This window comes from Schistocerca piceifrons, chromosome 7, assembly GCF_021461385.2.
Source record: "Schistocerca piceifrons isolate TAMUIC-IGC-003096 chromosome 7, iqSchPice1.1, whole genome shotgun sequence".
Classification (NCBI taxonomy): Eukaryota; Metazoa; Arthropoda; class Insecta; order Orthoptera; family Acrididae; genus Schistocerca; species Schistocerca piceifrons.
The window spans coordinates 493,813,684-493,838,381 of NC_060144.1; the positions used below are offsets into that span (position 1 = coordinate 493,813,684).

The following is a 24,698-nucleotide window of genomic DNA, read 5'->3' on the forward strand; positions in this document are numbered from 1 at the left end:
AGTTTTTGTGCTTGTAAGGCGCTCTCAGTTTCCAACAACAAGGTACCGTTACGCATCTTGGTACAAGACTTGACAGGTCCGGCTATGGCATCTACGCCCTTCTGAATAACGGAAGGGTTGACAGATCCTTTCCGTCCTCAGATCTAGAAACTACTAGAAACTCTGGGGCAGGCGGTAATACTTTTGTCACTGGTGGCTGGTCAAGTTTCCGTTTTTGGGCAGAAGTCGAGAGAGAAGGAGAGAAATTCATTGCGGTTGAATCCCCCCATGATTGCCAGCATCTCCGATGGCGCATTCCTTCCTTGTGGGGACCGCCTCAGAGGGCGCTCCCGCCTTAGGTGAATGTTTACACCTCAGATCACACCTCCCGGGAAACGGACGGAGGGACCAATCGGCATGGTCGGAAGGTGTCAGCTCAGGCTATCACCCCTCCCCACGTCTGGCCTTTACCAGGGGGTAAATGCTTGCCTTACTTGTCTAGCCAGGACGGGGAATTATGCGTTACCCCGTCACCAGCTACGCGTACGAACGCGTGGGTCGGCCTTCAGGCACGCACAGGGAGGAAAGAAGAAGAGGAAAAAAAAGGGAGAGAAAGGACAGACTGTCTCAAACGCCGAGACAGAGACCATAGGGTGGAGAAGAGGGCAGCGAGAAGAGGGCAGCGAGAAGAGGGCAGCGAGAAGAGGGCAGCGAGAAGAGGGCAGCGAGAAGAGGGCAGCGAGAAGAGGGCAGCGAGAAGAGGGCAGCGAGAAGAGGGCAGCGAGAAGAGGGCAGCGAGAAGAGGGCAGCGAGAAGAGGGCAGCGAGAAGAGGGCAGCGAGAAGAGGGCAGCGAGAAGAGGGCAGCGAGAAGAGGGCAGCGAGAAGAGGGCAGCGAGAAGAGGGCAGCGAGAAGAGGGCAGCGAGAAGAGGGCAGCGAGAAGAGGGCAGCGAGAAGAGGGCAGCGAGAAGAGGGCAGCGAGAAGAGGGCAGCGAGAAGAGGGCAGCGAGAAGAGGGCAGCGAGAAGAGGGCAGCGAGAAGAGGGCAGCGAGAAGAGGGCAGCGAGAAGAGGGCAGCGAGAAGAGGGCAGCGAGAAGAGGGCAGCGAGAAGAGGGCAGCGAGAAGAGGGCAGCGAGAAGAGGGCAGCGAGAAGAGGGCAGCGAGAAGAGGGCAGCGAGAAGAGGGCAGCGAGAAGAGGGCAGCGAGAAGAGGGCAGCGAGAAGAGGGCAGCGAGAAGAGGGCAGCGAGAAGAGGGCAGCGAGAAGAGGGCAGCGAGAAGAGGGCAGCGAGAAGAGGGCAGCGAGAAGAGGGCAACGAGAAGAGGGCAACGAGAAGAGGGCAACGAGAAGAGGGCAACGAGAAGAGGGCAACGAGAAGAGGGCAACGAGAAGAGGGCAACGAGAAGAGGGCAACGAGAAGAGGGCAACGAGAAGAGGGCAACGAGAAGAGGGCAACGAGAATAAGGCAACGAGAATAAGGCAACGAGAATAAGGCAACGAGAATAAGGCAACGAGAATAAGGCAACGAGAATAAGGCAACGAGAATAAGGCAACGAGAATAAGGCAACGAGAATAAGGCAACGAGAATAAGGCAACGAGAATAAGGCAACGAGAAGAAGGCAACGAGAAGAAGGCAACGAGAAGAAGGCAACGAGAAGAAGGCAACGAGAAGAAGGCAACGAGAAGAAGGCAACGAGAAGAAGGCAACGAGAAGAAGGCAACGAGAATAAGGCAACGAGAATAAGGCAAGGTAAAAAGTAAGGAAGACAGTGAGAGAGGGAGAAGGACAAAGAAAGGAACCAAACAAAGGAAGGAAGAAACCAGAATAAGCGAAAAACCAAAATGACCCCAAATGTAAGTCGTGCAACCGTCCGTCTGCGACGCAGGTGCAAACTTCCCCCGTTGAGGGGGAGGGACTCCTTTTAGTCGCCTCTTACGACAGGCAGGAATACCTCAGGCCTATTCTTACCCCGGACCCGCAGGGGGAACTAACAACGTTGTTACACACAAGAACTCATTACTGTATGCATCATCATTTCTGCTCGAGCGACTAGCAGCTGGATGTGAGCCAGATTACTGAGAGGCTGGACTACTGAGAGGCTATTAGAGAGAGCCTAGTGTACTTCGAAGAGGAAACTTTGTTCAGTTAGTGAAATGTATGAATGTTTTATGAGCAAATCAGATGTGAATGAAATATTTGATATATCAGTTCTCAATGGAATTTTCGTAAACTGTGTAACAGGTAGTCTTTAAAAAAAAAAAAAAAAAAAAAATCACGTAGGACTTGCCAGTGAAATGAAACTGGAGTGTGGTAGGTGTTCATACATGACCACCTTTTCGAAAAGTGTTGCAATAACTCCCAATGAAGAAAGTGGTAGGAAAATCTATAAACAAAACATTAGATTTGTTTATGCCTTGCATACAACTGGTAAGGATGTTACTGCAGGCACAGTTTTCTGTGGCATAATGAATATTCTATATCCCCCAACTAAGTTTATGAACTATAATAGATTTATAGGGTCTAAAGTAGATGTCTGTATAGAACCTATGAAGAAAGCTGTGGAAGAGGCAATAACAGAAAACTGTGGTAACAGATACTTAACTGCAGCATACAATGGTACCTGACGTACACAGGGACATGCATCTCTTCATGGTGTAGTACCTGCCACAAGTGTGTACACAAGGAAAGTTTTAGATATAGCAGTAATATCTAAATATTGTAGGTGCCCATAAAAAAAGGTACACATGAAAATAATTGCACAGCTAACTGTAGTGCGGGAGTGGAGGGATGGATGTGGCTGGTGTTGCTAGTTTATTTCAACGTTCTATTGAGTTGATAAAAGTGCAATATGGGAATTACCTTGGTGACAGTGGTTCTATAAGTTTCAAACATTCAAGAACTGAAGCTACATGGTGGTGATGTTTTAGTGCCAAAATTTGAGTATACTGGACACACACAGAAACAAATGGGATCAAGACTTCACCGACAAAGCTTTGTACAAAAAACAAAAACTCAGTAGAGAGGAGGGGAAAGGGGGGTTTAGGCAAAACACAAAGTGTCACTGAAATGAAGAAGGCTTTTGGGCTTTTTTTAATCCTTTTTCAACCAATGGAAGTCCTAATCATTACTATTGTCCCAAAGGAGAAAACAGTTTGTGCAAGTACAACAAGGGATTGCTAATTGGTGAAGTGAACACTCACAAACAATCTGCCTGATACAGTACTGGAGGAGATAAAACCTACCTTCAGAGACTTAGGAGCACTTTAACTGCAGAAAAAATGTGGTCATGGAAAAACTCAAAACCGCAATGAATGTGAAAATAGTGTTATATGGTCAAGAATCCCCAAGACGGTGTTTGTTGGAACAGAAACCTTCACTTGTGTGTGTGTGATGCTGTTGCTACTTTCATTGATGGCAATGTTGTAAGGTGCAAAGTATTTCAAAATATGGGAACGAAGATAGGTTTCAACATGGTAAAAATGACACTTGCCGTAGGCAAGGAACGTCTTCAGGGTACTGACAGCGCTGTAAATAGCCTAGAAATACAAGCCATAGTAAACAGAAGGACAAAGATGAAGCTGGAGGAGTAGTTTGCAGACAATGAAGATGGACCTGGAATGCACTGAATGTGTAATACAAACTTTGTTGCTCAATTCCCAAAAGTTATTTTTTCATACAAATTACATGTTTTCAAAGGATCTACTGACCAATTTGCTTCAAATTTTCAGGGAATGTCACACAGTCCCCGCTGCGTAACTTAACATAGCCTTTTTCCAAAAACCTGTATATTGTTTAATTTATAAACAAAAAATGGCACAAAAGTAGTGAATTTTCATTACAATAGAAAAGATTAATCTCTAATAGCTGAATTCAAATTTTAAAAAATACTTGTGTTACATTGTAGCCAATACTCCAATAAATAAACTGTAAAAATTTCTACTTCCTAGCTGAAATACTTTCTGAGAAAACATGTAAATTATAAGCACTATTATAACACTGAAAAGATATGGCTTTCTGGAGCCTCTTAAGCAATGTGGCCTTCCTGTGCTGGTGATTGGAACGGCTGAAAGCATAGGGAAACTACAGCCACAACTTTCTCCTGAAGGCACGATGCTGTACTGTAAGGCTAAATAATGATAGCATCCTCTCTGCTAAAATATTTTAGAGACACAGTAACCTCCACCCTCCCCCATTTGGATATCTGGGTAGGGTCTGCTAGGAGGATGTCATTAAGAGAAGTACACATCTGGCATTCTACAGGTCAGATGTGGAATATTAGATCTCTTATTGAAATAGATAGGTTACAGAATTTGAAGGAGAAACTGATTGGTTGAAGTTATATATAATGAGAATTAGTGATGTATGATGGCAGGAAGGACTAGGTCAAGATAGTAATGAGTAATCAACACAGAATGAAAAATTAATCAGGTAACATGGGGAGGGCCTTATAATGAATAGGAATATATGAACACAGGTAAGCTAGTGAGCAGCACAGTGAACACATTATCGTAAGCAAGGTAGGTATGAAGCTACCTGAGTAATAGACATTTAAGGGCCAGCTATTTCTGCAGATGAAGAGGTTCATAGAATATATGGCAAGATATAGGAAATTATTTGCAAAGTTAAGAGAAATATAAATTTGTGATAGGTGGCTGGAAAGGAAGAGAAGGAGAAATAAAGGAACATGGACAGAGTGAAAGGAATGGAAGAGGATGACACCAGGTAGAATTTTACACAGAATGTTATTTAATCATCGCTAACACTTAGTTTAAGTATCACGAAAAGAGGTTGGATATTAGCGTGTCCCTTATTTTCTTACTACAATATTTTTGAGCTGTTACCCTCCAATATTGTTTGAATAACTCTAAAACATGTCTGTACAAATTTTGTTACAATTTAAGCACTGTAACCAGTGCTGACTTGAGCATGCATTCACATGAGTAACATGATCTTTCTCTCTGTTCACATATGTAGTGCTGAGATCACCTCAGCTTATCAGTATGTGCATATGCAATACAGTCAGTTGTTTATATGTTATCAACTGTGTTGCTGCATATTTCCCAGTCACTATCTACGATGTCACATTAACTATGCAGTGCCAAGGAATGTGCGTTTTTAAAATGAGCTGAAGAACACCAGACAGACAAGTGCAAGAAGTATTGCTTAACAAAATACCTGAAGTAAAATTAACCACGATAACCTTGTGGAGAAAGCAACAATTTCGACAACCCAGTCAGCATTGTTCACAAAATCTTATTAACTTGCATTCTGAGAGGAGAATAATTCAACATACACAAAAAAGTGTCAAGTTCTGTTTAAGTGCCATGAATAGAAGTTATAAATAATTTGGAAAATTTATCTGATACTGTCGAAAACTAATTTGATATCGCACTTGCCAAGCTCAATAACAAAACTGACTTCGAAGACAACAGGGTTTTTTCCTTAGAGACGTAAACGCTACCTTACAGGAGTAGACCCAATAAGTGTGGATAAAGGAGGAATGGTGGGTCCGAAGGAAAAAAAAAAAAAAACTGGAGGAAGAGAGAAGGCAACAGAAACAAAAGTGCACAACTTCTACTTCTACACCTTCTGCTGTACTTCCTTCTTCCTCTGAATAATCAAATAGGGGATTTTCAAGTCAGATGAAATTGGCATAGATGATGGTGAGATTTTAGAATGTAATTCTGGAAGAACTTCACAGTAGAATACTGCAAGGCGAGCTACCAAAGACTTTATTCAAAAATTAGCAACAGAGTGTAACAGATGCCAGCCGAATGTAAGAAATTCTGTTTATATCCTTTAGGTGCCAGCAGAAGCACTCCGTCAAAATCCTGAAGAGGTCTGTGCTAATGAATCTTCTCTTCATAGTCAGTCAGAATATGAGAACAGTACAGTTTGAGAGAATAACACCAGCTTCAAAACTTGATATCCTCCAGTTCTTACCGTTCATTGCAATGGTAAACTGTTGACAGCATTAAATGTCAGGAATACAATATAAGAAACAGTTCCAAGCATTGCTACATCTGGGGACAATGAACAGCTCATTGCTATTCCAATGTTACAAAATGGATCCGGTAAAGAGCAAGCAAATGCTGTTCGTAATGCATTAACATATTGGGGTAATTGAGATAATGTACAAATTATCCTCAACACTGGCAATCTTAAGGGGATATTCATCTTGAACACAGATTAGATAGGGAGTTTTATTTCTCATGCTGTCATCACAATATGAACTTATTTTAGAAAGTATTTATATGTGAGGTACATGGTGTAGCAAGCAGTCCTGAAAACTGGAAACTTATCAATATCAGTAATTCTCACACTGGCCAGTTAGAGTTTGGATTTGTTTTTGCTGAGTAATAAATTAAGTAGCTATTACACTTTTATGAAAGTGAATTAGATAATCCAACAGTGAGATATGATAACGTGATCTCTTAGAGCTCTATGTATTTTTTATGGGAAAAGACTTTGGAAATAAATTTGGAAGCCTACCCTCTTGGTAATCCATCAGGCAAAACAGATAGCAGAATAAGGGACACTTTATTGTATATATGGGAAAGACTTGGGGTCACCAGAACGTTCCAGGCTGATTATACAACAGGAAGATAGAGATTTCGAAACTAGATTTGAAACTGTAAGATATTTTCATGAACAGAGGTAAACATTGACCATAATTTATTGAATATGAACTGTGGAGTCAAGTGAAAGAATTTGCAAAAACATAGGAAGTTTAGAAATCTGTAGGTAACATGATATATTAAATTTAACTGAGATAAAAAAGAAAAATTTGAAAATCCAACAAATGAAGCAAGTGAAAAGAATGAGTAACAGAAAATCAAAATGGCTAAGTGAGAGGGGCTGGAGGACAAATGCTACACTGTAGAAGCATAAATGATTAAAGGAAGAATACACATTACCTATAGGTGAATTGAAGAGGCATTTGGAAAAAAACAGAAACAGATGCATGAATGCCAATAACTCAGATGGAAAATCAGCATTCTGCAAGGGAAGGAAAGCTGAAAGGTGGAAGAAATATATAGAACTGCTATACAAGGGAAATGACCTGGAAGGCAGCATTATAGAAAGGGAAGAAGAAACAGGTGAAGATGAGATGGGAGATATGATACTGTGAGAAGAATTAGACAGCAATGAAAGACCTAGATCAGAACAAGACCCGTGGAGCAGAAGATGTTTTCTCTCCTTGGGAGAGCCTGCAATGACTTAATTATTAGTGCAAGGTATATGAGATGGGGGAAATACCACTAGACTTCAAGAAGAAAATTTCCTATTTTACAGAGGGCAGGTGCTGACAGGTGTGTATACGTGAACATTACTAAACTATCAGTTAATTAAGTCATTCTTGCACAATATTAACATGAATTATTTATAGAAGACTGGAAAAACTGATAGAAGCCAATCTCCGGGAATATCAGTTTGGATTCAGGAGAAATCTATGAACACAATATGTGACACTGACCCTATGACATGGTAAGTTAGCAGAAGGAAAACTGATGTTGGCAAAAGGCCTGAAAGACCAGTTGAACAAAATGGATAATATATAGGAAAGGGATTATAAGATGAATATCAACTAAAATAAAATTATGGTAACTGAATGCAGTCTAATTCATCCAATGCTGAAGACATCAAATTAAGAAGTGATAAAGTAAAAGCATTACATTAGTTTAGCTGCCTGGATAGTGAAATAAATGAACACCAACGTAGAGAAGATATAAAATGTGTGCTGGCTTTAGCAAGGAAAGCTATTCTGAAAAAGAGGAAGTTGTTAACATCAAATTTAAATTTAAGTGTTAGGTAGTTTTTAATGGAGTTATTCATCTGGAGTGATGGAAGTGAAACATGGATGGTAAACAGTTTAGACAAGAAGAGAACAGAAGTTTTTGGAATGTTATTCTACAGAAGAAACCTGAAGATTAGACAGTTATGACATGTAACTAATGAGGTCGTACTGAGAGTCACACTGGAGAGCAAACAAATGTTCTGTTAATAGGATATCGAGAAATACATAATTTTGCTATTGGGAGGCAAGGAGGGGGTGTAGCAGGTGAGGGATGAAAACTGTAGAGAGAGACCAAGGCTTGAAATACAGTAAGCAGATTTAAGTGGATTTAAGTGGATGTAGGTTGAAGCAATTATTCAGAAAACAAGATGTTTTCACAATATAGCGTAGTGTGGAGGAGCATCAGTCTTTGGACTGAGGACGACAAAGAAAGCTACCTTCTTAGCTATGCTTCCATTCCTGCATGTGTCAAAAATACCAGTGTACTCTGCAGCTGTTGAACACAATAACCCAATGCCTTGGCTCCAAAGAAGTATTAGTCCTTTCCAACGACCTCACCTTTTGCCCCACTCCCAAATTCAGTCATACAGGACATGTTAAAGACCTCCTCTCCTACTCCCACTCCCTAAAGGGGAAACACTTTTTCGCCACCAATCCCACCAACAGACTCAACCAAAGACCAATGCTGAACCCTGCCTGACTGTTCACTCCTCCATCCAACCGTGATCTACCCTCATTGCCCCAAAATCACCCCCTGTTAATATTCTAGAATTTCTTAACCACAAACCTTGCCTCACAATCATTTCCCAAATACCTCAACATCCTAGCTAACCTCACATCTGCAGAAAGAACCTCAACACTTAACCTAAAAACTGATTCTGACCTTATAATCCTACCTGCTGACAAAGGCTCTACCACTATTGTTTTGAACCACAAAGATTACCTGGCAGAAGGACTGTCAGCTGAAAGAGTCATCTACCTACAAATCCTGCCACAATAATCCCATTCCAGAAATCCAGCAGGTTCTCCAGTCTACCACTCCCTGCACTCCTACATTCTTCCTAAAATTCATAAACCCAACCACCCAGGATGCTCTGTTGTGGCCAGTTTCTGTGCCCTTACTTAGAGAATCTCTACTCTTGTAGACCAACACCTTCAGCCTACCACCTGCAACCTACCATATATTAAGTAAAAGACACCAACTATTTCCTGCACTGAATCTCCACAGTTTCTATTCCTTTACTATATGGTGCTTAGCTTGTCACTATTGATACCACCTCCCTTTACATTAACACCCCTAATGCCCATGGCATTTCCACTATTGAATGCTACCTTACCAGCAGCTGATTGATTCCCAACCTACAGCCTACTTCCTAGTCACCATGATGAACTATATACTGACCCACAATTACTTCTCCTTTAAGGCATTATCAAAAAACAAATCTGGGATACGGCTATGGGCACCTGCATAGCACCATCCCTTGCCAACCTATTCATGGGCCATCTAGAGGAACCCTTCCTAAACATCCAGATTCCAAAGCCCCTTAACTTGTTTCAGAGTCACTGATGACATCTTCACAATCTGGATTGAAGGTGAGGATACCCTATCTACATTCCTCCAGAAGCTGAACACCTTCTCCCCATTAGCTCCACCCAGCCCTACTCAACCCAACAAGACACACTCTTTCACCTCAAAGATGGCTACATCAGTACCTCCATCTGTATCAAACCTACCAACCACCAGCAATACCTCCACTTCGACAGCTGTCACCCATCCCATGCCATGGAGTCCCTTCCATGCAGCCTACCTACACATGGCTGCCGCATCTATCGAGCAATTTGTCCCTCTCGAAATATACCCAGGGTCTCACTGATGCCTAAACAGACAGTAATTACCCTCCCAACCTTGTACAAAATCAGATCTCCCATGTCTTATCCCTCCAGTTGCCCACCATCTCCCAAAGTCCCACTGTCTGGCTACAGAGGAGCATTCCCCTCATGACTCAATTCTAGCAGCTGAATCGCATTCTCTGCCAGGGTTCTGACTACCTCTCATCATGCCCTGAAGTAAGGAATGTCCTACCCAACACTATCCTTCCCAATCTCTCCACCACCCGCTGAACCTACACAGTATCCTTATCCATCCCTACACAACCCATGCCTGCAATCCTTTGCCTCAGGGCTAATATCCCTGTAATAGACCTAGATGCAAGACAGTCACGTACATCCTTCCACCACCACCACATACTCCAGTCCACTCCTAAGCACCACCTCTTCCATCAAAGGCAGGGCTACCTGTGAAACCAGGCATGTGATCCACAAGCTAAGCTGCAACCCCTGTGCTACATTCTACGTGGGCATGACAACCAAGTTGTCTGTCCACATGAATGTGTCACTGACAAATCAGGCCAAGAAACAACTGGATCACATCATTGTTGAGCACACCCCCAATACGACATTCTTCATTACAATGACTGCTACACAACAAGTGCCATCTGGAGCCTTCCCACCAACACCAGCTTTGCTGAATTGTGAAGGTGGGAACTCTCCCTGCAATATGAGGTCTGTTCAAAAAATTCTGGAACTTCGCCCACAAAATTTTTCTACACTTACCTTTTACTAATTGTGGATGGCCTCCTTCGAAATACTCTCCTCCACAATTGATACACCACTACCAAGGCCGTTTCCACTTCCGGAAGCAGTCTTGGTATGCCCCTTGCTGGATTGTGCAAAGTGTCATTTGCAAATTTTCTTTTATCTCATCTATCATTGCAAACCATTGTCCTTTCAACAGGGTTTTCAACTTTGGAAATAAAAAAAAGTCTGCATGGACCAGGTGTGGAGAGTAAGGAGAATGAAGCAGGACAGTGATTTCGTGTTTTGTGCAGGAGTCCTGCATCAACAGGGATGAATGTGCAGATGCATTAAAATGATGCAAGAGCCATGAACTGTTTTGCCACACTTCAGGCCACCCTCCCATTTTCTCGTAGGCCTTGCAACACGCCCTGATAATGGCATTGATTAACAGTTTGTCCCTTTGGTACGATTTCACAATGAACTAATCCTTCAAAGTCAGAGAAAACTACAAGCATGGCTTTGACATTTGACTTGACCTGAGAAGCTTTTATTGTTCTTTGAAAACATTTCCCGACCCACTGTGAAGATTGAACCTTGGTCTCGACATCATAACCACAGATCCATGTCTCATCAATAGTTATGATTCTCTTAAGGGCCATCTCTTTCTCATTTGCATGACCCAAAAGCTCTTCAGAGATTCTGAGGCAAAGCTCTTTCTGGTCTTGGCACATGAGGCATGGAATAAATTTTGCAGCAACTCAATGCATTCCGAGATGCTGAAATTTTACATTATTCTGCAACCTATCTGACAGTCAGTCTTCGATTGGCAAGCACAATTTCGTTGATGTTCCTGACATGAGTGTCATCGCTAGACATCCCGGGGCATCCTGAATGAGTGTTATCTTTAACTTCCGTCCATCCATTTTTAAACTGTGCGAACCATTCGTAAGACCGAGTACGGCTTAAGAACTCATCACTGTAGGCTTCCTGCATCATTCGGTGTATCTCTGTAAAGGTTTTCTTGAGTTTTATGCAAAATTTAATGCAGACATGTTGCTACTCTCACTCTGCCATCTTGAAGTATGCGAACTGTGTGACAACATTCACTTAATACAGCACTGAACAATAACTATCCAGCATACAACAATGAAACTTATGTGCAAGGATGCCAACCGCATTTCGCTCCAACACACTACTGGCATGAAACTACAAAAGTTCTGGAATTTTTTTTAACAGACCTCTTATACCCTACGTTCCCCCAACTGTCCTAGTCTCAACCTTGATTAGTCATTGTCCTTACCTATCTAGCCCCTTACCTGTCCCGATTTCCACCCTACACAGCCCACTATCCCTATTAACGCACCCAGTCTTTTTACTTCTCTCCTTTTCTGCTATCTCTCTCCCCCCTCCCCCAGCCCCTGTCTAACCTCTCGACTGCACCAGCTGCCCTATCCTCTCTCCATCTCATCCCTGTACACTTCTGCAAGCAGCACTTTACTGTCTAAAACCCCCCCCCCCCCCCCCTCCCCACCCCAGCCTCCTCCTTATATCCACCACCGGTGCAGATGGCCAGTACTAATCTTCAGAAAGTTCACAGCTGTCATTGTGCCTTCAATTGTTAGCACAGGTCCTAATCAAGTCCACGTGAATTTTCCCTGTAACATAGGAACACACTGGAGTCAGTTGTTACTGAGTCCCAGGTTCAACTCCATGTGGTGAAACATGTTCTCAAAAGCACGTGCCAGCACTAGCATTGTGTTCTATCATTTGGATCTGCCACATATCACACCCTATCCTGCCTTACAGAGTAGGAAAACCTCTGACCTTGAGGCATGTATGTTCAACATCTTGATGCCTATTCATTCGTGGTTTCACTCTCCTTCAACCACTTTCCATAGGTACTCCCAACAAATTAAAACTTGGGCATTTCAGACAAGCTCGTTCGCTGATGCAGAACCATAACACACTGCCCTTCGTAAAAGTTCCTTAATGAGTGGATTTCTTCATCTTCAGCCCATATCACCTCTAGAATGATTCCCCGTTCATCTTCCCTCTGCTTATACACCCTCTATTCTCCATACAGTACCACAAGGCAGTAATCAGTGAGGTGGACAGTGGCCAATGTTTTGGCTCCCAGTGTAAATCTCCTCTAATAATTTTTCAGCTGAAAATTGTCCAACCATCTTCCGAGCCATCAGATGGATATTCCAGCTCTCCTGCCTGCTTTGTTAACATGTCACTCGCACTACTGTGCATGCAGATACAAACTATCATATCCACAGAAGTGGCGCCTAGGCAGCAGCTATGTGCATATGCTCTATAATGTACGCCATGTCAAAGTTCTTATCTAAACTCACTAAGAATCTGGGACAGGAGTATTCTACAATTGTATTTTAGAGCTGATTACTTCACATACATGATTTAACATTTTACTCAAAACTGCCACCATCATGGCTACGTAAACTGCTTGTTACACTGATTTTGGTGACTTTATTAATCACTGAATCCCAAGAGAATTATGCAATTGACTTTTCTTTGTCCATGAAGTAGTGGCTTGTCTCAAACATACACTGCTTGTCACAACTGGTTTGTTAGGCTGTAACAGACATGTGGCACCTACATACCTTAACTTGTTTTCCCTATATAAGGGAGTCCAGACAGATGGTATCTTTTGTACACCTGCCTTAGGTAGCATCACATCAGGCTTGACAGAACCAACAAGAGACTGGCTCTGACGCTAGATGAAAAATAACTTTCACTTTACATGTGGAGAGGATCTAACATTTTAGGACGACGACTCCCTACATACCATTCAAGGGCCGCAGATTTTAGCCTGTCCTCTCCAGTCACTTAATCTATGGGTTAACCTTGGGTATGAACTGCAGGACATCACATATTTAATGTGGCACATGTTTTGAATAATGTTGCCATGAGGTACCCTCTATCACCTCCTACAGGCAATCTGTTAATGGAAAACTGAGGAGAAAGCTCTACTAATTTTAAAGATAATCTTTTTTGTATGTGTGTAGATGATACACTTGTGGTGTGGTCCCATGGTGAAGAGATTACTGTTACAGTTCCTTGACCATGTTAATTCCACCCATGAAAACAGCCAATTCACCACAGAGATGGAAGTGAACGGATGCATCCAATTCTTGGATGTTTTACTTTACAGCAATATCAGTCACACCTTGGGATATATCGTCTACCAAAAGTGGTTTAGAAAGAAAAACAAACAGCTACTCATTGTATAAATTACACAAGGCGGTGCAGTTTAAACTGAAGATAAGCGTCCTAGGTCAGAAGACTGAAGAGAAATTATATCAATGGCATATGTAGGGCATCTCTTGTAAAATACATCAGACCCTCTCTGAGAGTAAAATGAAGGAAAGTTTTCACTCAACATCAAAGTCAACTTATCTTGTTGGTTGTTTGAAGGCTGACAATGCTACATAAGGCAAATGTGCACAAAACACTGTCTGTGGAATTTCATCAGACAAACAACCATTTTATACTGTCATTACATGGGAGTATAAACCCTAAATGTAGTGCAAGAATTAAGATCAATTATTATGGTGCTCTTTTGCACATACATATTTCTGTTGCTCTTTCTGTTGAATGCAATTTGATGGTATTTAGACAGTACATACATGTTTGACAAACTGCCTGTTGACTTCTGTCTTGGGTTCTTTGGACAATGTTCATTTGACGATTTGTATTGTATTGTTATCTGTGTGATTTCACATTTTTGGCAACCTGAAGAAAGACATGTGGATGTCAGTTTCCATCTGATGAAGTGCAAGAATGCGTGTGGTAGAGAATCCATCAGTGGCTAACCAAGTTGAAGTAATTGATCATCTCATCTCCCACTAGGCCAAATGTTGTAACATGTGTCATGATTACTTTTGAACGGAACCATTCCATGATCATACTGTGGTGGGTCGGTGGTTGTCCTTTCTTCATTTAACTGTTCCTTGTAGAAGTGCCATCTTCCATTTTTCAAAAACATTGATCAGAGAAACACAGTTTTTGGTTACCAAAGTGACAAGTCATGCTGTGGTAGGAAAAGAAGGGAACCAGCAGAAAAATGCTCCTACTGAAGCACAAAAATGGCAAATATGCTCCTGTTTAAAAGACTGATTGAAAACAGGGGTACCAGCTGCCTCACTCCATTTTCCTCTGCATGTTTGAAGTGTTGGCGTGTGAACACAATTGCCCTTTTTTTATACTGAGAGAGAAGGAGACAGTGGATTTGGGAAAGAGGAAAGTAATCAATACTGGAAGGTAGTAGACATTGGTTGTAGGAACAGAAGAAGTGAAGGAAATGGTGGCGCAGAGAGAGAGAGAGAGAGAGAGAGAGAGGAGGAGGAGGAGGAGAAGCAGCAGCAGCAGCAGCAGCAGCAGGGGGAAGGATGGATGAGATAGTAGCAGTGAGAGAGTGCAAGAGGGTGACTGTTGGTCTGAATGAGACAGAATGGACCAATGGGAGTGAGTATGAGTGAGTGACAGTAATGACTAGAGAGTGTGAGCGAGTTACAGTTATGGTAGCTAGCGGGAGTGAGAAGTGAGCTGCATGTTAAACTGAGTGCAAATATGTCCACATTCCAAAATTTTTAAAGGTGCTCAGATAGGCAAATGAAGATGGTATGAAACTTTTCAATGAGTCTTTTAAACAGGAGCATAGGCACCTTTTTGTGCTTTGATAGGAGCATTTTTCCACTGGTCTGGTATGAATACTGCTGCTGTAACTTTGGTTATAGTAGCATAAATGGTTTTCTTCTGTTAGATAGTTTAGATAATTAATTCCTTAGTTTAAGCTTCATTTACTAGAATTAGATTCCAACAATCTAAAAACATCACAAGCAAATGTGGAACGCTGTTTAGTTGGAAAGAGGAAATAAATGAGCGCGGAAAAAAAATCATCACAGTTGGGGAAAAATGCTCTGTGTGCTGTGAAACAGTATCAATGACTCAATCATATTAATAAATAAATTAATTACAAAACAACACAGATTTCAGAATTAAATATTCTATGTTTGAATGTTCTCTGCTGGATCTGTGAACATTCACAACATATTTAAAAAACTGATGCCAATGGTTGCTGTTTTTACTTTCTGTAAGGCTCCATCTGTATTTTCACTATCCCACATTGCATTCTATCACTTATTGACAAAATATATACACACTAGCACACTGCTGCTGCAGCTACAGAACAGCCTCATGTACAACTCCCTGAATATAAAAGGTTCTGCAGAACAAAGTATCAGAAAATCACACAGTCCATTATGTTTTGATCTTCAAATGTGCATATACCCAGATTATGCTGCCCCTGTTGAATTAGCCAGTCCATTGAAATAAATGAAAGCAACATTCTAACATGTAGCTACAGGACACTTATTTTTCTGGAACGAGGGGCTGCTGGTTGTCGATACTGTAAGTGTGTGTGTGTGTGTGTGTGTGTGTGTGTGTGTGTGTGTGTGTGTGTGTGTGTGTGTGTTTTTTAATCATGGAGAACCTGTAATCAGATATCAATATTTTACAATAGTACTTACCACGAAGTGTACTTCGTTTTCTTGTAGAACCCATCATCTGCCTCACCAAAAGACACAGTCACAGCTTGCACAAGAGTCTGCGATCCATTTGTTAACTGACTGCCATAATAGGCAGACAACAGTGAGCTATCGAGTGCCTTTGGGGGACTTTTAATAGGTCCATACACATTTGTAACAGTGGAATTGGATATATCACGATTTTGTGCTAAATATGCTACTGGTTTCCACTGCAAATACCCTCCAGAAGAGCGTGAATGGCTGCTTGGGCTCTCCACATCTACAAGCTGGAACAAAAGAATTATATTCACCTAAGATGTTCTTTTACTTTTTGGGCCAGAACAGTGTATACAAAATAGAAACTCTGCTACAGTCCATGTGCCCAAATTTAGTGTGCGTATAGAAAGTCTGCCAAACTGAAACAGAGTAAACTGCCATATTTGAAGTCAAAGGCAAACCGATACACCTTGTTCATTTTACTAAGTGTGCATTTTAGTTGCTGCAATTACCTAAAAGTAAACAGTTATTTGATGTATTGCAGAAGTTAGAAATATATAATGACCAGTATTAAGGGAAAAAGACTACAAACGAAAGTAATGAGCAGTTTCCATGAAGTGAATGATAGCAGCGCATGAGAAAATGAGTTATCTTGTTTTCTTGCTCTAAAAAAGTTTAGACACAAAAAAAATTGTATTTAGATGAAGCAAAACTAAATCAATTCCTGGAGTTAGTTTTTTGGCAGAGATTCTCCTTTCCCTTTAAAAAATTTAGAAACTAACACATTGAAATTGTTTTTAAAGTTGGAACGAAAGCGACATGTCACTATAATATGGAGAAAACAGTAATTAAAGTATTTTATTCAATCACACTGGCACTGATCATGCTGACCGAGTGCGGCACATGCCAGGGGCCTTCAAGCTCAGTTGTTGACAGTTTGTTGATGCATACTTATTTTTCTCAAATTAGTGATTGTGATTTATTGTTGTACTTATACAACAATTGTTGTAGCCAGATCACCAATACAGAAACACAGACATCTAACATTTGTGTAATGACAATATAATCTGTTTGTCCATGGGGGGACGGGGTTGTTCAACACTCCTGAGCAACATCAGTAGGTCTGAATCCTCCCTCACACCCTTACACACCATCGATGACATGATCAAGCCAGCCATGGTCCAAATTGTTCCCCTCTAATGGAGATTCTACAGAAGCTGCAGGGTGTACATGATCAATCAGTATCCAAAAACAGTTCATTTCAATCTATTGCACGCATGTTCGAGTGGATTATTCATGCCTGGAGAACTGGCAGGCCACTCTTTTCTGGTGATCATAGCATGATGAAGCAACTTGTTCAAAAGAACAGCATGACAAATACATGAGTTGTTTACAATCACGATGAAAGTGTCACCAGAATGTTCGCAATACAGTCCCACTATTGGTTTCCATGTACCATAGAGCAGAGAGACTGCTCTCAACAACCACAAGAGGTGTACGGTGGTCCCACGTAATGCCACTCCAGAACATCGCTTCACTACCACCACCACCACCTTGTTGCACATGTGGGGTCACAGTTTTGGAGGTGTTCAGTATTATGAGATGATCTCCATCGGGTGCAAACAGATCTGAGTTTCATCTGTAAACAACACCTGACATCAATCCTGGGGATCCATCCCGCATGATATGTTCCACATCTGCAAGGAGACCATGGCACTGTGGTCTAAGAAGTGGTTCTCAGCACGCACATCAGGAATGTGGATTCCCATCATGCATTTATCAAACAGTTTGCTCTACATCTACATATATACTCTGCGAGCCACTGTGCATGGTGGAGGGTACCGTGTACCATTATTAGTTATTTCCTTCTCTGTTCAACTTGCAAATAGAGCGACATAAAAACGACTGTCTATATACCTCCATATGATCCCTAATTTCCGTTATCTTCATGGTTCTTATGCAAAATCTGTGTTAGTTGTGGTAGAATCATTTTGCAGTCAGTTTCAAATGCTGTTCTCTAAGTTTCTTCAATAGTGTTCCCCCCAGGGATTCCCTTTTGAGTTAGCGAAGTACCTCTGTAACACTTTCATGTCATTCAGATTTACCAGATTGCTTCGATGTCTTCCTTGAATCTCACCTGATGTGCACCCGAAACTTGAACAGTATTCCAGAATAGGTCACACTAGTGTCTCCCAATAAACCAAACCATTCATCTTCCCTACCAAAATCCTGAATGCTCATTCCATTTCATATCACTTTGCAATGTTATGCCTAGATTTGTAATCAATGTGACTGAGTCACGCAGAACACTGCTAACCCTGTATCCAAACAATGCAAGTTTGGTTTTCATACTCATCTACATTAACTTATTTTTTCTATATTTAGAGCTAAATTGGCATTCATCTTACCAAGAACCAATTTTGACTATGTTATCTTGTATCATCCTACAGTCAACCCTGATGTCTTCTCATTCACTACAGTATTATCAACAAACAAACAACACACTGTTGTCCACCCTGTCTTCCAAACGCTTTCTGTGAAGGACAATGTACTGGGTTCTGTTGCTTATGAAGTCTTCAAGCCACTCACATATCTGGGAATCTATTCCATACCCTCATGCCTTCGTTAACCATCTGCAGTGGGGCACTGTATCAAAAGCTCTCTGGAAATCTAGAAATATGGAATGTGTCTCTTGCCCTTCATCCATAGTTCATAGCGTATCATGTGAGAAAAGGAAAGGCTGAATCTTTGACAAGTGACGATTTCTAAAACCATGTCGATTCATGACATAAGCTTCTCAGCCTCAGGAAAATTTATTGTATCTGAACTGCAAATATGTTCAAGAACTCTGCAGCAAACCGAAGACAGCGAAGTTATCTGTTATTTTTGCATGTCCATTCTTTTATACTTGTTACCTACAAGAGTTACCTATACTTTTTTCCAGTCACTTGGGACTTTGCACTGGGTGAGCGATTCATGATAAATGCAAGCTAAGCAAGCTGCCAGTACCATAGAGCACTCTTTGTAAAACTGAATTGGGATTCCATCCAGACACAGCAAATTATTTGTTTTGAACTCTTCCAGTTGTTTCTCTAAACCAGTGAAGGCTCTTACTATGTCATACGTACAGGACCTGTTGAATGGTCAGACGAGGATATGTTTCTATGATTCTCCAGTGTTACCAATTTCTTAAACACAAAATTTAAAACTTCAGCTTTCATTTGCTATCTTCAACTGCCACACCAAACTTGCCAATGAGTGAGTGGATGGAACCCTTAGACCTACTCAGCGATTTTGTAAAAGACGCTAATTTCCTCGGGTTCTCAGCCAGAGCTTTTGATAAAGTATGACTGGTAGTAGCTGTATGTTTCATGCATAAATCTCATCACAGATGCACGAATCTAAAATAATCTCTGCCTGTCATCATTTGAGTGTTCTCTTTTGAACCTAGAGTGCAACAGCCTTTGCTCCCTTAGCATTTTCTGAATTTCATCATTAAACCAAGGTGTGTCTTTCCATTCCCAGTCCACTTACTAGGCACATAGTACTCCAGCCCCAAATTAACAATCTGTTCAAACTGTGCCCACAACTCCTTTAAATCTATCTTACTGGAACTAAGTGACATCAGATCACTAATTCAGATGCTAACAACAGCTTACCTGTTCTTTCTAGGAGAAACATGCTCAGCTTCCTTGACTGATTTATTCATAATGGCAGTTGCTATAATGACATGATCACTCAGCCCCCTACTCTAGACTGATGCGTCAGTAAGGTCTGGCCCAGCTACAATGTCTTAAGATATTTCCATTCCATGTGGGCTGCTTAACTTGCTGATCAAAACAGTTTTCAGAAATTTTTTTGAAAGTACTTCTACCAGATTGTGCCAGCCAGTCGGGTGTACACCAACCCCTCCCCCCGCCTCGCAACGGATTCCATAAGCATCTTTGTCTATACTCTGTAGGACAAAGTCACCTCCAACTGATACTGCACAATCTGAAATTTATGTACTACTGACCATAGATTTTCTTCAAATGACTCTAGAACTGTCACAGAGTAATCAGCTGGCTGGTAAAAATATTCACTAATTAACTTAGTTTACCTAGATCTGTTACACGTGACCAGATAACTCCACTGTCTCACACAACTTTGACCACAGTGAAGACAATATTTGTCAGATGCAATGAATGCTCCCCCTCCTACAGCATCAAATACTTCAGAGCTTTCTACTTGGGGTTTCACCCAGCTCTCGGTCCCAAGAACAATATGAGTGTGAGAACTTTCCTGGAGAGAAGTGAAGCTGGGAACTTTGTTATGAATACTTTGACAATTTACTGATAAAGACAGTTTGACATCCTTACACTGAAAGTATTCTGCCTTCCCTTTCTGCATATCAACAGATATGCATTATGTGATACATGATGTACTGATGCCTCTTCAAACATCAAATTCAGTTCTGGAGCAGTCAGGTCAATGTTTTGACTCCATAGCCTTAGATATCGCTCATCCTGGGCACCTCTCAAATTTACAGCCTGTGTGGTCCTCAACACTACCCATCAGCTGGAACCAATTCCACATCTGTGCCACATAACTTCAATCCGCTGTACATGCCAAGCAACTTTGCTGGTTGAAAATCCTTCTGCACTTAACATGATGATGCAGGCCCGGTCACTGGTTGCCACTGTCCTTTGTGGCATGATGGCTGTTTACTACTGTTCTGTAGATGTCTCTACTGTGTCTCCACTGATGCTTTACTTTCAACTGAAATGCTGCAATCCATCTGAGTACAGTACTGCATCATAGGTAATGCTCATGGTAACTGTGTATATGTTTACAAATGTCAGAGGTAACCTTCCGATCAGTACAAAACACTGGAGGGAGTCACCATAGCAACACACATACATGACTTATTAGTTTGATGCAGAACTGTTGTTGATGTGTGTAATATTCCACCTGAGACTTGGCAGTATACAAATGTGCAACAAGTTTTACCAAATTTAAATTAAAGATCCTCAATGAAGTCAGCAATTTTTGCACCACATGGGATCTTTAGTATTCAAACAGTTTAAATCTATTTACAAAAATCAACCGTTCTATCCTCATCACAGTTAAATTTTTTTCCCTAGGAAACAATGTTTCTTTATGTGGGCATTCATTACAGCATCATAGCACAAAAGCAGTAACTGGATTTCTTTGCCATATTTTCATTTTATTGTAATTCTAATAGCTTTTCTAAGGTGGTACTGTATTCATCAATGAAACAGTGTTCTCTTGCATAACACATATGTACTGGAAGGGTACCATTAGCACTTGCAAGAAAAAGACAGGAAAAGTGAATATAATGTGGACAAATCTACAATAATTTATAGATATTTGATTTTAAAATTTACTTGAAATATATGAAAATTGCCTAATATCAACATTGCCTAATATCAACTACTTTCTTTCACACTTATTTTTTCCCTGTCCATCCAACATATTCTTTATTTGGTAAAACTGTTCATTGCTTTAGTAAAAATTAATTAATTTTCAGTATCTTGAGGTTCAGATTTTTCCCTCTTTTTGGGCCGAGTTCTGTTAAGAATCCCTTTCTTTAAAAGGATTATCTGCTTGCCATGCTGACCATTCAGAAATTTTAAAGCAATTTAAAATTTTTGGCAGAGGCCACTTCAGTGATGTGAGTGTAACCAGACAACAGATTTGTTCCTTCTTTGTACCTTACTATAAACTGTTCCTTATGTTAGTCACTAACAAGCCCATATTTCACCAACTTATGTGGCTTGTAAAAATCCTAATCTGTAGAACACTGGAATAATCATGGAACTACATACAATAGCACTTTATGTTCCTGTATAATTTAGACATCCTTCAAGACCTTTGCTGCCATTCCATTGGCTCAAGAGAGAGGGTATTAACCCAGTTTCCAAACATTATGTGCTTGCTGTTGCTGGATGATCTAAAACTGTAAGCTGAGGAACTTACCACACTGAAGTGCCAAAGAAACTGGTGTAGGTATGCATATTCAAATACAGAGATATGTAAACAGACCGAATACAATGGCACTTGCCAATGCCTACATAAGACAACAAGTGCGTGGTGCAGTTAGCTCGGTTACTGCTGTTACAATGGCAGGTTATCAAGATTTTAGCGAGTTTCAATGTGTATTACGGTCTGAGCACAAGTGGTGGGACACAGCATCTCCTAGGCAGTGATTAAATGAGGGTTTTTCCATATGACATTTCACCAGTGTACCATGAGTATCAGGACTACAGTAAAAATCAAATCTCCGACATCACTGTTGCTGGGAAAAGATACTGCAACGGGACCAACAGCGACTGAAGAGAATCGTTCAACATGACAGAAGTGCAACCCTTCTGGAAATTGCTGCAGATTTCAATTCAGGGTGCGAACATTAAATGAAACATGTTCAATATGGGTTTCCAGAACCGAAGGCCCACTCCTGTACCCTTGATGACTGTATAACAAATCTTTATGCCTCACCTGGGCCTATCAACACCGACATTAGACTGTTTACGACTGGAAACATGTCACTTGGTCAGAAGAGTCTAGTTTCAAATTGTATTGATCGAATGGATGAGTATGGGAATGGAGACAACCTCAACCTCATGAATCCATGGACCCTGCACGTCAGCAGAGAACTGTTAGAACTGGTGGAGGCTCTGTAATGGTGTGGGGCATGTGCTGTTTGAGTGATATGGGACCCCTGATATGTCTAGATACGACTGTGACAGGTGACATGTGTGGAAGCATCCTGTCTGATCACCTGCAGCCATTCATGTCCATTGTGCATTCCAATGGACATGGGTAGTTCCAGGACAATGTGACACCCCACACGTCCAGAATTGCTGCAGAGTGATTCCAGGAACACTCTTCCGAGTTTAAACACTTCCGCTGGCCACCAAACTCCCCAGACATGAACAATACTGAGTATATCTGGGATGCCAAGTAACGTGCTGTTCTGTAGAGATCTCCACCCCCTCACCCTCTTACGGATTTATGGAAAGCCCTGCAGGATTCATGGTGCCAATTCCCTCCAGTGCTACTTCAGCCATTAATCGAGTCCATGCCATGTCGTGTCGCAGCACTTCTGTGTGCTTGCAGGGGCCCTACATGATATTAGGCATGTGTGTGATATTAGGTGTGTGTTGTGGCTCTTCAGTGTAATTTTCAAACGATGTATTTGCTCCATTCAGGAAAAGAATGTTACTGTTATCAATTACACCTACAGCACATAATGTTGTTTAAAAATGATTTAATATTAATTTTTTTTAATGTCGTTGGTTGAGGCTATTGACTTTGCAAGGGTAACCACTAAAAAATCTTTTACATCAAAAGGTAGGCAGTTTTGGGCTGAACACTGAGGTTATTATGTATTGAGAGTAATCCTGGATTAAACAAAGACTGGGAAGGAAACTGGACATGGCTTCTTTAGATGAAGCATTCTAGCATTCACCTGAAGTGGTTTCCATAAAACACTGATACCAAAAAGAGTATGACCAGCGTGATTTGAACCCCACTGCAACTAGGGTTTGAAATAGGGGCAGTGCTAGCCAGGACACTTTCTCTCTATTATGTTGGTTGAAAATATTCCAGTTTTGTGTAACTAATTGAATAATTTTAGATGACCAATGGCAGGTGAGAAAAGGGAGTCTATTTGTAGTGCAAACATGAATATCCAACAATCTATGGTGACTGTTCATGGTTACTTTGGGCCATGAAAAGTTGTTATACCTGCGCAACTTCTTCCTACTATTTTTTCCAAATAAAAGTACTGTGACAGGCACCAGTGCGTACTTCAAGCTCAAGGTTTGGTTGGAAGGCTACAGTCTGGCTGTGATTTGGCAGTGCTAATGAATGTTCAGCAGACTACCTGCTGAACTACTGAGGCAGTGATTCAGAAGACCATCAGTGATCAGAGGATATATTCATCTCTAATTTACAATGTAATTTTGGCTGTATACCATGTAACTAAATTTTTATAATTATTGCAAATACCTTTTTTCAGGATTACTACCACTGTCCCTTTCAACACATTTGTATAAAATATGACACAATGACAAACTTTCTGCAATGAAGCATGCTGCCTGTCTTCTACTATTTTGTTGACAACTTATAATCCACTATTGCATACCCCTTTCTATTCCTGTCATCCCATAGCACGTGTTGTTGCACAGCCCTGCAAAACATGTAACAGTGCTACCAGGATTTCAGACAAAGCTCCCGACCCCTATTTCTCCTAAGTATAAGAAAATGTAAATGCAGAACAATGACAACTGCGAGACTGTGCACACACATTATGTTCATCAGTGGTGCAAAAGAGTAGCTGCTGCTCTTCAGCAGTCAACTACTAACTTCTTAATGTGAGTTGTTTATGTATGTGGAACTGCCTGGAGGTAACAAGACCTGTAAAAACCAGATTCATGCCTAATTCATGAAAGTTAATAAATGCAAATTGTGAGTGTTGTGGAGAATACAGGCTATTCAGAGTAGTAGAACTGAGTTTACATTACTTCTTTAAGATCAGCATGAACGATGGAAAATGGGTCACGTTAGCGAATGATAGGGCAGGAATAAGATTAAATTCAGTGTGGCAAAAAAAAATTAAATTCGAAGTTTGGTGCTTTCCCCAGGCTTTGCCTTGGACCACGTGAACGATTTACTAACAATGGAGGACTCTTCAAAAATTGTAATGTTTGCTGTTTGTAAGTATACTGACAAAGAGCCCAAACATGTCCTTACCCGACACATCAGGGAGAATAGTCAGACAGGCTTACAACTTAT

The 24,698-nt window shown here is 41.1% G+C and overlaps 1 protein-coding gene across 1 annotated transcript in view; it reads right to left on the reverse strand.

Annotated features, from left to right (window-relative positions):
- Positions 1-24,698, reverse strand: part of LOC124805009 (glycosylated lysosomal membrane protein-like) — a 61,632-nt gene that overhangs the window by 20,045 nt on the left and 16,889 nt on the right. Inside the window, exon 5 of the mRNA XM_047265409.1 lies at positions 15,906-16,189. Coding sequence (XP_047121365.1) covers positions 15,906-16,189 — 284 coding nt within the window. The remainder of the gene's footprint in view (positions 1-15,905; positions 16,190-24,698) is intronic.